At 39.2% G+C, this 13,238-nt stretch overlaps 1 protein-coding gene across 1 annotated transcript in view; it reads left to right on the plus strand.

Moving 5' to 3' along the window:
* Nucleotides 1-9,563, plus strand: part of HSPA4L (heat shock protein family A (Hsp70) member 4 like) — a 57,151-nt gene extending 47,588 nt beyond the window's left edge. The window contains exon 19 of the mRNA XM_028519355.2: nucleotides 550-9,563. Coding sequence (XP_028375156.1) covers nucleotides 550-741 — 192 coding nt within the window. The 3' untranslated portion in view covers nucleotides 742-9,563. The remainder of the gene's footprint in view (nucleotides 1-549) is intronic.
* The last annotated feature ends 3,675 nt before the right edge of the window (nucleotides 9,564-13,238 follow it).

Genomic DNA, 13,238 nt, shown 5'->3' on the forward strand with positions numbered 1-13,238 from the left:
TAAATACAGAGAACAAAACCGATGGTTGCTGGGGGAAGGGGGTAGGAGTAGAAAGTGAAGAAGGGGAGTGAGAGGTGCAGACTTCAGTTACAAAATAAAGAAGTCACAGAGGTGTGCTGTACAGACAGCACAGAGAATGTAATCCGTGATTCCACAATGTGTGATGACAGATGGCTAACAGGTTTATCGTGATGGTCACATCTTAAGGTGTGTAACTGTTGAATCAGTGTTGTATAACTGAAATTAACACAATATTATATATCAGCTATAATAAAAATAAATTTTAAAAAAATGTTTAAAAGTACATACAAATAACTACTGATGAAGTAAATTGGAATAATTTTTAGGAAAATTGGATACAAAAAGCATTGAATGATTTCTTGTCACCACTGACATGCACTAGCCTGGAAGGTAAAGAAACCGTCAGTTATCTGATTGAGCTAACATAAATTCAGGAATGTGAATATTGAATTACATGAAAATTTAGAAAGTCAACATGGAATTCAACAGTAATATTTTTAATGTAATCACAATTCTTCATGTCTTTAGGAACTGGATAATTTCTGTAACCCCATCATTTACAAACCCAAACCAAAAGTAGAGGTTGCAGAAGACAACGCCAAAGCTAACAGTGAACACGACGGACAAACGGATGGACAGAGTGGAGCTGAAGCGAAACCAGACCCGACGAGAGACAGCTCACAGCACACGAAATCTTCTGGGCAGATGGAAGTGGACTAAGTCTGAACGTTACCTTCGTGCAGTGTAAACAGTGCAAGTAACCACGGGGTCCACTCTTCCTTTACATCTGGCACACACAACAGATGTTCAGCTGTTCCTAACCACTTTTGTCATTTGTTGTTTGGAGTAGTTTTGAAAAGTGTTTTATATTGAGTACACATCTGTTCATTTCTGTTGCTGCTTATGCGGAGCTTTAGCTGAATATAGATTTACAAGTCAGTTTAAGCTTTCCTAATATATTTTATATCACATGCAAGATTGATACGTACGTAGTTGGCAACAATCTACCTTATTTAAAGCTTCTGCTTGGATAAACTTCAGCTCCTTATTCAGGAAAGGATACTGTATTGCACTATTGTTGCAGAAGTATAGATATAACTAACAGATCATTATTTTGAGAAACAAAAACTGAAATTGGTGTGGTATAAAGTCACTGAGGCACTGACCTTTTTCTAGTGATTGTATTGTTCTAACTTAAATATTAAAACAAATCCGAGGTTCCTCAACAACTTAGTCCATCTCATTGGTGTGCCATGAGAACTCCAAAACATTGCTGTTAACCACAGAAATGAACAACAAATCACATGTTGAAAGGCAGAATGCACAATGTTATGCTCAGGTGATGCCAGCAGTTTTCCTCTTTTATAATGTGGATTGTTGTTTCCTTAGAGTGGTTCAGTGTCATTTCTACTTGAAACTTCTGATCCAGTTTCCCAGAAGACCTGCTATGTAATAGTAGCCTAAAGAAAAGAAAGCATTTTTGGTGAAAAATCTTAAGTAGGAAACACTGTTGACCTACTCAGACATGTATCTGTGACATTGATAGGACTTGTAACAGTTTTAATAGTTCTTTTAGTTTTATTAATTGATTTTGTTCATATCTTAACATAGGGCAGGGGAAGATGGCACAGCGTATTGTATAAATGTGCATTTATCACTGAATTACTTAATGTTAAGATACAGATAAACACTATTAAATAAGCAGTAATACTTGAAAAGAAGCACTTACACCCTAAGTCTTAGGAAATAATGCTTGTAATAAACTTAACTGTGTTACATATCAACAGGCAAAATATAGAATGTTACCTAGTGTAATATCATATGGTGTGATTAAATTACAGTTCCTGCTGTTACATTACCTGTTCAGACCTTGGCTCCAGTTTTGGTGCTTCTTATATAAATGATACGGGACAAGGGACTGTGAAATTAAGGTATTTTAAGGACTTAATCTGTGTTTCGTCACCAGACTGGTTCACATCGTTCAGTTCTGCCCACAGGCTGGAAACTAACCGGGAGCAGACGGAAACGGTTGTTGGACGCATAAGCAAAAGGAGCACAGACAGTGCGTGGGCGCTTGTGGTAAATGCCAATCAGCTAGACTGACCTAGTTTTGAAATTGTGAAAGGCTCACCTTCTCCCAAAGCTAAATCTTTATATTGAGAAGAATTAATGCTGACTTTTCTTAAGTAGTAAACATTGAGAGTTTAATATCTTTAGGGATAGTCATTATTTCTCACAACTAGTTCTCTACGAGAGGTTTCGTTCCTACAATGTAGTTTGCACTGAAAGGGGAGTACGGGGGAGGAGTGTGTTTTCCAGGGTTTCTATTCATCCTTTTTCAGGGAGATGTCCCTTTTTTGCATTAAAAAAATCATATATCTCCAATACATTTTAATGTCTAATAGCCTTTAAATGGTCCTTGTAATACTCTTAAGATGAAATACTTGTAATTATATCTGTTAGTAATAAGCGATGAAGTATATTATGTTAAAAAGCATGTATCAGTTATTTTTGACTTGTATGTTGAATATATAGGTTCATTTCAGGGAGGACAGAGGTATTAAAGGGAATTCGTAACAGTACAAGTAAAGGGTTTACAGATTTTTTTTGAGTTGACAAGAGGACCTCTCCACTTTTGTTAGGAGCTATATACCTCAAAAACTTCTTGGGAATAAATGTGGGAACAACCCTTTCTTCGTCTGAATTGTCTAGCATATCCTGACATTTTCCATTTCTTCTCTTAAATCAGTTTATGTAGTTCTGTATTTTGGGTAAACATATAACATTCCATTTGTTTGCTGTTACGTAACACTTAATAAGTTAAATACATCCAAAGGTAATATGTATACTTTTTACCTATTTATTCAACATACATGATATTTTCAAAAGCTCTTTAACCTTGTAATGTAATTATTGACTACATAATAAAAGCAAATGTTCTCCTTAATACAGTTTTGGTTAGGTGGTATAGTTTAGTTTAACTAAATGACTGAACAAATTAAAGATTTTTTTTCAAAATCAAAAACCACTATTGCCCTGACTGGCTGGCTGGCTTATCTGGTTGGAGCTTGGTCCTGTACACCAGAAGGTTCTGAGTTTAATCCCCAGTCAGGGCACCCACCTCAGTTGCGGCTTCAGTCCCTGGTCAGTGCGTGTGGGAGAGGCAGTCAGTCAGTGTTTTCACGTTGATGTTTCCCTCTCAGTCTCACGCTCCCCCACCCCTTTCTCTCTCTCTAAAGTTGATCAACCATATCCTCAGGTGAGGATTAAAAAAGATAAAGCCACTATTTTAGGAGTTATTTTAAAAGATACATAGCAAAATAGACTTTTCCTATAGCAAATGAAAACTAAGTATGTACAGATATCTGGGATGATTAATAAATATCAGTACACTTCAGCTCTACAGAAAAGTATAAATTGTTTGGTTTGAAAAGCCAACTCCTAACAGTTCATTGTACTGTAACTATAAAAACAAAAACTGCTAAAAATATATAACAGATTTTAATTCCTTAGCAGTATACAGAATTGTTCAGTTTTAAAACAACTAGAAACAGCACACCAAAGAATGAGTCCATTGGAATAATAGATAATCTCAGTTTTAAAAGGGTAACAGACTTTTATAAAGAAGAAATAAAAATGTCTTAGTCTTTTGTGGGGGGGTCAGTTTTTAGTATGTTTGTGATTATTTCCTTGATGCAATTCTTAATTTAAAGTGAATTTGGGGACTCAGTGATCCCCAAATGTAATAAAATGCTAGTGTTAAAGCATTTTATCCAAATTAGTAAATTTTTAACTGTTTAAAAAATATTCATATTTAAAGGCAGTAGACGTTTGAATATAGTAATCAAATTAGCTGACTTCAGTTTGACCCAAAATAGATCTGTAGATCAGATCTAACCCATCCATTCTCATAAATTTGAGTTCTAATAATGTTTGTAAAGATTCCCATTAAGATTTAGTTTTCCACATTAATTTTCTAAAATTTGCTTTTTATGTGTGCCCTGACTGAGGATTGAACCCACAACCCTGGCATATCGGGATGATGCTCTAACCAACAGAGCTACCCAGCCAGGGCAAGATTAATTTTAAGTAATAAGCAAACAAACAGCCTGAGATTCGTTGAGAGAGAACCTGAAATGACTTTCTTTTTTAATAGTTGGTATTTGGTGGTCCACAACAGCCAAAGCCTTAGCATGAATTTTACATACCAGATTTATAAGTGATTCTTCTCTGAACAGGAAAATAGAGCTTCATCTTTCTCGCCTTTTAGAATTTCGTAACAAGAGAAACTTCAGTTCTAAAGTAAATGTGATTTTGTAGTTAAACTATGGAAGTTTTGAGTTGTAAGTGGATTTTGGTTTTGTGATATTTGGTCAGAGGCATATCTAATTGTATTGCTCTATCAACTTTTAAAATCTGGTAGCATTGATTAAGTAGCCACTGATGACTTTTTAAATGACACAGGTAGGGATACTTATAAAAGTTGGATTCTAATATTTTATTTTCCTCTTAACATGTTTTCTAACCATCAGTGATTCTTAAAACAGTCATTCAATTTCAGAAGATACAGACTTTTTATGAAAAAAAGAAAAACAGGTTTAAAATTACTTTTTGTTTTTTTGTCAAGGAAGGTCTAAAGTATCATTTTAAAATAATTCCCAGGAAGCACATAATCTTTTCTTTTGATAAAGGTAACAAATTTAATGTAGAGCAGAGACTAAGACTTTTAATCAAAATGACCAAAAAAGAAACTTGAGCTATTTTACTTTCACATTTATACTTTAAAGTACATCAGAATTAATATTCTTCCATGTACTCATATGTTGCCCAAAAAAACAACTTTAGGTTTACAACAAGACCAGAGCTCTAAGTTTGTTTGTTTGTTTTCTTACTAAATTCAAGGGTAATTGTTTTATGCAATTAATGGGTGCCTGGAATCTTTAGAAAAACAAACTGAAACTGTTTAGAAGAAAAGAAGAAAACCTGAATCTACAGCAGTGGTCAGTACCTATAGGTGGAGTACTATAGGCTCTTTCATCTTTCAGATCCCAAAGAATACCTCTAGCAATATTGTTAGAGTAAGGATTGAGAGAAAAAGCATGTGAGTTAAAATACATTATTAAATGACCTGGAGCTTTCAAGTCAAAAAAATAAAAATTGAATCATGAACATTTTATTCAGTCTGTCAGATAGGTCAACATCCATAACAACAACAGAAATTAATAGTATGGTTTTTGCTTTGGAAATTCTAATTTACTGTCATGTTCTAAGTCACAGGATAATCGGGGAAATGTACTGATACCTGAAAATGACCCATCCTATAAAGAGATGAGCGAAATTCAACATGTTTTAGACAGTTTAATTATATTATAGTGTGTAAACTATAAATGAAAATGGTCTTCAGTCTTTTCTGTCTTGTTTTATTTATCCTCGCATCATTTCTAGAGTCTTAAGTGATCATGATATTTTCTCAAGTCTACTTGCTTTTTTATTTTTGATTATTCTTTAGATCTTTTATTTCATGGATTTAAAAAATTTAAATCGTTTTTTTATTTTTCAGTCGTAGTGAACATACAATGTTGTATCAGTTTCTGGTATATCCCCCAGCAATTAGGTATTGTGTAACTTACTAAGTGATCATCCTGATAAATCTCGTGCCCATCTGACACCAGGCGTAAGTATTAGAACGTTATCGATTGGGCTCCCCCCCAGTGCTGCACTTCACATCCCCACGACGGTCCCACAACCAGTTGGCACTTCTCAGTCTCTTCGCCTTTTTCACCACCCCCAGCTCCCCTCCCATCTGGCAACCATTGAAATGTCCTCTGTATGTATGACTCTGTTTCCGTTTTCCTTGTTTGTTTATTTTTTGTTAGATTCATTTGTTGATAGATACTATTTATTGCCATTTTGTTGTTCACATTTTTTATATTTTTTTCTTCTACTTGAAGGAGACCCTTTAACATTTCACGTAATACTGGTTTGGTGGTGATGGACTCCTTTAGCTGTTCCTCGTCTGGGAAGTTCTTTACATGTCCGTCGATTCTAAATCATAGCTTTGCTGGATAATCTTGGTCGTGGTCTTGCTTTTCATCACTTGGAATATTTCTGGCCAGACCCTTCTGGCCTGCAAAGTTTCCATTGAGAAAGCAACTGAAAATCTTATGGGAGCTTTCTTGTAGGTAACTAACTGCTTTTCTTTTGCTGCTTTTAAGATTTTCTTTGTCTTTAACCATTTGCATTTTAATTAAGATGTATCTTGGTGGGGGCCTCTTTGGGTTCATCTTGTGGGGGTTCTGCGCTTCCTGGACTGGAATGTCTATATATCTACTTCCTTCACCAAGTTAGGGAAGTTTTCTGTCATTTTTTCAAGTAGGTTTCCAGTGCCTTGCTGTTATTGCTCCTGTGGTGGCGCCCCCATGATGTGAGTGTTTGTCTGCTTGAAATTGTCCTAGAGCTCCTTACACTATCTTCTTCTTCTTCTTTTTTTCTGGATTCTTTTCTCTTTTTGCTGTTCTAATTGGGGGTTTTTCCTTCTGTATATTCCAAATCACTGATTTGATTTTCAGTTTTATCCACTCTACTGTTGATATCCTGTAAATTATTCTCCATTTCAGCTAGTGTATCCTTCATTTCTGACTGGTTCTTTTTTTATGGTTTCCATGTCCTTTTTTATGCTGTTGAAGCTTTCTCTAGATTCAGCTACTCTTCCCCTAAGTTCATTGAACATCCTTATAACCAGTGTTTTGAACTTTGCATCTAGGAGATTGCTTGTCTCTATTTTGTTTAGTTCTTTTGTCTGGAGTTTTATTCTTTCCTTTCATTTGGGACATGTTTCTTTGTCTCCTCATTTTGGCAGCCTCCCTGTGTTTGTTGCTATGCATTTCATAGAGCTGCTGTCTCCCTGGCTGGGTAGAGTGACCTAATATAGTAGGTATTTTGTAGGGTACAGTGGTGGTACAGCCTCCCCAGTCATCCCATTTGGGCACTCCAGGTACACTCCCCCACCCCTGTGTGGGCTGCATGTACCCTCCTGTTGTATTTGATGCTTGATTGCTATTGGCACCTCAGTGGGAAGGATTTACCCTCAGGCCCGTCGGCTGCAAGCACTGGCCGCAACCACCAAGCACTGTGGGGGATCAGCTGTGCAGGGCCCTCCCCACAGAGCAGGATTGACTTCAGCAGGGCTCTGGTGCCCTCGGAGTCTGCCCCTTGAGTGTGTCCCTCTGGAGGTGGCTGGGCGGTGCTTTCCTGTGGTCTGAAATTACCCACTGGGTGTGCTGACTCTGGGCCTCCTGGGGGCCGCAGGCCACGCTCAGCTGCTGCTGCCTGTGTTCTGCCTGGGGCCACCCTCCCGACTTGAGCTGCAGAGTAGTCTGCAGATGGCTGCAGCTTGTGCTGGGCCTGGAGGTGCCCAGGAGGAGGCCAAGCTGCAAACCACGGCTGGCTGCTCCTAGTGCTGGGCCTGGGACCACTCGGTGAGAGGTAGGGGGCACACTGAGGCAAGATGCTGCTTGTTTGAGGGACTTCAGGCAAGTCTGACGTGTGAGCCGTAACAGGCCATTTGTATGGGTAAGCCAGTGGAACAGCTTTGGTGGGCCCACGAGTTTGGTAGGGCATGGTCTCAGGGAATCGGGAATACCCAGGGTGGGGTGAACAGTGCGGGCCAGGTTGAGGGACACTCAGATATGGTGCCCCACCTGCAGTCCTGGGGGTGGGGCGCTCGTCAAAGGAAGAATGGCCTCTGCCAGCACTTCTGTCTGGGAGAAAGCTGCTGCCCTACCTGGCGCCAGACAATTCAGTTTGCCCCGGGAGGACCCTGCTGCCATCCACATGCTGGAGCTCAGACAAAGTGCGTTAGAGTAAGTCTGTGTGCAGGCCCCTTTCAAAGGTCCTGCCTGGGACTCCAGAAGCGCTCCGTCTCCCTCAGCCCTAACCCCCACACATTTTTACAGCCAGAAGTTACAGGGACTTCTCTTCCTAGCACTGGAACCCTGGGCCGCGGGGCCTGGTTGGGGCTGGGACCCCTCACTCTTTAGGGAGCATCTCCACAGCCAAGATACCGCTCCTGAATTTTACCTACCACACGGGGTGGGGCCAGCCTGTTCTGTGTCTCCACCCTTCCTGCCAGTCTCGATGTGGCTGCTTCTTTAAATCTCTAGTAGTAGGACCTCTATTCAACCAGATTTCAGGCAGTTTCTGAATGATGGTGGTTCCGTAGTGTAGCTGTAATTTTGTTGTGGTTGTGGGAGGAGGCGAGTACCACATGTACCTGCATTGCCATCTTGACTGTCTCTATTGGATCTTAAAAGTAGTCTCATTGCTATCATATCACTTCGATAGCTAACTTGATGACCTGTGTCTCCTTTTTATTGTAATACCAAATCTTACTATTAAGAATTTTTATCTTAAATTATTTTAAAATCATGTTATAAATTTCCACGTATAATATCTTTAAAGTTTAACAGTGGCTTGGTTAAGTAGATTTTTCACATTGACCTTAGAATAGTTTTAAGTAGTTCTGGACCAAAAGACGTCAATTTTGTGAGTATTAAGCAACCAACGTCCCTCATTTTTATTCCAAATATCAATGTGACAAAATAAAAAGGGTCAGAAATTCAAAATGGTTGTTAAAGATCAGTCAGTTCTTTGCTGCTTTCTGAGTACACACGTGTTGTGCATCTTCCTTGCTTTAGAATTCCCTAAATTTTTGGCTCCCAAGAACCTGAGTTAAAATAAAATGATAGGGAAATCATATCGACCCACCCAGAATTCAAATGTTTAAAATGTAATTAGAGGTGGAAATCTAGGTAATGGAAGCTTTAAAGTGTTTTGTTTTTTCCCTTGAAATAAACTTTTTTAGCTTAGTGTCTTGGAAGGAGACTCACATTAAAAGCAGTTACCTTTTATGTCTGGTGGGACGAAGCCGCTGTTATCTAATACCACCCACAGTTTATAGAAGCAGTATTTAATGATGCTGCCAAATTGTTTAGTACTAACAATATGGCATCCATACCATTTTTTCTTTTCTCCAATCATTATTAAAATAATTTAAGTACATGGTGACTTTGACTGTGGTTATTGGTGTAAAATAAATCCAGGCAGTTTAATAGTTACTAGATTATAATAGCTTTTAAGAAAACTACGTTTGATTTCTCAATGTCCTGATCTGTTTTCAACACGAAGAGTGACCAGTGCCGTGCGGAAAACCAGAACCAAGTGTGCTGCGCCTATGACAATGACTGCGTTTTGCGCGTAGAAGGCCCTGGCTTTGATGAGTGGACGTGAGAATGGTTTGTGATGTTACACTGGTAACATCCTAGGAGTGTATATTTGGCATACAATTTTGGTTCACAAACATATCCATAAAAATGCTTTCATATGGCAGTATCAAAGTATATGAAACATTTTCTATGTATGTAAATCGGCATCTTCATACTAGTGAGCAAGCAAATGGCAATTGATAATGAATGCAGTTCATTTTGGATGGTAGTGCGCATTGTCAAGAAGCTATGTAATGATAATAAATATATATCGACTTACTACTTTAACTGTGAGTTGCACACCTGAGGTTTAATTTTTACATACTGAATTTCATTAACCTGATAGTGGTCTGTGGACAGGTCACCAGTCATTTACAGAAATTTGATTGGCAATGGTGGTTTCTTTAAGTAAATTGGCAAATTGTTCAAACCCTCAGATGTTATTGATTCTTAAAACTAAAACACAGTTGACTCTTACACAACACAAGAATTAAGGGCACCAACCCTCTGACATATCTGAGAACCCACATGTGACTTTTGACTCCCCCAAAACCTAACAACAGTCGTCCCTCAGTGTCCATGGAGGATTGCTTCCAGGACCCCGTGCACGCCACATCCATGGATGCTCCGGTCCCTCACATAAGACGGCACAGAACAGCGTGCACACTCGGCTCTCTGCGTCTGAAGATTCCCAACCACAAATGGGAAATTCTGGTTTTAGTCCCCAGGTGGTTGACTGAGGGTGCAAAACCCAAGGACAGAGGGCCCACTATATATTTACTGAAAGAAAAAAAATCCGTATTTTTCAAGGGTCAACTGTAGTAGTTAGCTAATTTTGGAACTGTTACCAGAGAATATCTTAGCTTTACATTGGCAGAGATATAGGAATAAATGAATTTGAAGACCAGAAGTTTTAGTAGGCAAAGAGGAGCTCCTCCCCCAGTGGCTCATAACAGCTCCTCTGTTTGAGAATTGCTGTTCCTGACAAAAATGCGTCAGACAGCCTAGAATGTGGGGATGAGGAAATGATTGTGGACTCCTGGTCTAAATTAGAGCATTTGGTGCCTAATCTTCTAGGGGTGGAGCAATTCATGAGAACTTGACAGATAATGGACCTTCAATCCAGAAATAAGTTTATGCCCCATGCACTTGACACTTTCCAATGATGTGCAATTAAATACAGTTATACCTCGGTGCTCTTCAACTTCCTAACTCATCAAACCCTGTGCTCGTCTAATTTTGACGAGAAAATGATGTTTTAGCACTCGATATTTGCTAGGGACTCTTCACACTTGCTAGAATTTCTGAGTCACGACACCGCCCCACAAGAGAAGATGCTTCATCTCTCAGTACTTGTTGGGTTTGGCACTCGTCTGGAGTTCCAGAACGAATTAATGAGTACCGAGGTATCACTGTATTCCTGGAGTCCAGGAGGCTAATTTGGCAGTTCACTTCTAATCATCTTACCCTGTGTTTGGAAAATTGGAGAGGATTTTACATGTTTTCTTTTAAAACCTGAGTCCCTAATAATTAAATAGGAAAGAGATAACATTCCAGAGGTGAAGGAATGTTTGTTCAGTGTTACTCCCAGTACTTTCTCAAAAATCTCCCCTTTTTAAAGGTAGAAAATGGTTCACATAGCCAGTGGCTCAGATGCTAGAAGACAAGTTGAACTGTTTGTGTCCAGCAACCCTGCCTGCCTCTTTGTGTGATTACATTTGGTCTCCTGTTTAACCTCACTTTGGTGGTAAGGCATAAACCTGAAAGAGTTGGTGTATTGGTTTTAGAGATAGCAAGGGTTGGGTTAAATTAAAATAGGAAGAACTTTGTATAAAGAAAACCCTGTTGAAGGCAAAGAATAAAGAAATCACACAAAAGAGATTCAAAAACTCAGTAGTTTTAAGTAAATCTAAGTACCTTAAACTTGCCAGTTTAAAAACTGCAATGTGGTTTCTACAAAGACACTTCTTGAACATAATGATGTGATAGTTTAAAGAAAATTGATGGGGAAACTATACAAAGAAAATGCCAATGGAAAGAGAATTGTGAAACTTAATCAGATAAAATTGACATTAAAGTGCAAAAGGAGTATTGGATAAAAAGTGAACTATAATAATGATAATAGAGCAATTCACAAGGCAGATAACTGAAACAACAGCCTCTGACTATATAACGCTATTAACATTTACAAAGAAGTGAAGGTGCACAGTAACAGTGATAACTGATAATAGGCAATGAATAGATAAAAGAATTGAATGCAATTTTAGAAGTTAGACCTAATAGCCTTACATACGCTGTCATTCAATGGTTAGGTAAAAAAAAAATTAAGTACACATGGAATATTTACAAAAACTGACATATTGTAGACCACAAAGTAAATCTCAATAACAAAGACTGTCATGTATGTTGACAAAATTTACTTCCAGAAATGTCAAATCATGTAAAAAAAAAAGACCCTAATACCAAAACCATACAAAGACATAAAAAAACTGCAGACCAATGTTGCTCACAAACATAGACCCAAAAAATCCTCAACCAATTAGCCACACAACGTATGAAAAGCATTATGCACCACAGCCAACTTGAGGTTGACTGCAGATATGCAAGTATGTTGTGTTCCTGGGCCCAGTTTCCAGGGGGAGAGGGTAGGAGTGCTTCTTTACACATCCAAGCCGTAGTCTGACACCGCCAGCTGAGATTCCTATAACTCGACTCCATTCTAACACTGTCGTCCTGGAGACAGCATCATATTCCGAGGTTGAGGGCTCAGTCCCACTTCAGATGCCATTTGCAAAGCAAGCTCATAACCTGTGCCTCCCACAGACTGGTTATAAAGTGGAGGTTCTAACAACCCCCTCCTTGGACTTCTGTAGAAAGTTCAGGTCTTACCTACACTTCTCACCAACTGGCTATATAAATCAGAGGTTCTCACAACTCCCTCTTTTGGCCTCATTCATTTGCTAGAGCAGCTCACAGAACAGCCAGACAAAAGAAATGCGTAAGGCAAGACAGGAGGAAAGGGTGTGTAGCTGTCATGCCCTGTCCAGGCACACTACTCTCCCCAAATGTCCTTGTGTTCACCTTATGTAGGTATGATTGATAAAATCATTAGCCATTGTCAATTGATTCAACATTCATCTCCTCTCCCCTCCCAAGAGCTCTGGGGGTAGGAACAATAGTTCCACCCCTCTCATCACATGGTTAGTTCCAGCAGTCAACCCCATCCTTAGGTGTGGTCCAAAAGTCCTCTTATAAACAGACATCTTTAAGCTCCTATCACTGAGAAAATTCAAAGGGTTTTGGGAGCTGTGAGCCAGGAATTGTGGACAAAGACCAACTATATATGAGAAATTTGAGTATATTTTGGTCATCTGAATGACCCAATATATATTTCTCATAAATCACATCTCCTGGTCTTCAAACACAGATTTCCTTACAGCATAACAATCTCCTAAGAGATTCAAAAAACTGGCATACTGGTAGAATCATTCCATCTTTAGTAACTATCCAGGCCATCTCATGGAAATGTCTCCCAGGCTGACGCCACTCAGGTTTGAAGGCTGCCGTTTGACCTTGTCGGGTTCCCAAAGCAGGAGTGGTCTCAGCAATATACGGCTTCACCCTTGCAGGCGTCTGGTGTAACTGAACTAAGAGACAATATCACCTCTTCCTCCGAGCCTCCTCCCAGGTGTTAATACTGGAGTTCCCTCATTAGGTAACCTACATTTCCTCATCCCCTTGCCCCCAGCTAGTCCGCTTCTCTCCAAACTTTCACCTTGGGAGGGGACGTTAGGTTCAGCCACGGTGGTCTACACTGCAGGCTGCAATAGCATCTAGCAAGTTCTCCCCCTCAGTCCATTCGTCTCCTCACACAGGGTAAGGTTCCACAGACGCAGAACTAGTGGGCTGTAGAACCATGGACGCAGCGGGTACTAATGGAATAAGGGATAAACA

This window comes from Phyllostomus discolor, chromosome 8 (genome assembly GCF_004126475.2).
Source record: "Phyllostomus discolor isolate MPI-MPIP mPhyDis1 chromosome 8, mPhyDis1.pri.v3, whole genome shotgun sequence".
NCBI classification, from domain to species: domain Eukaryota; kingdom Metazoa; phylum Chordata; class Mammalia; order Chiroptera; family Phyllostomidae; genus Phyllostomus; species Phyllostomus discolor.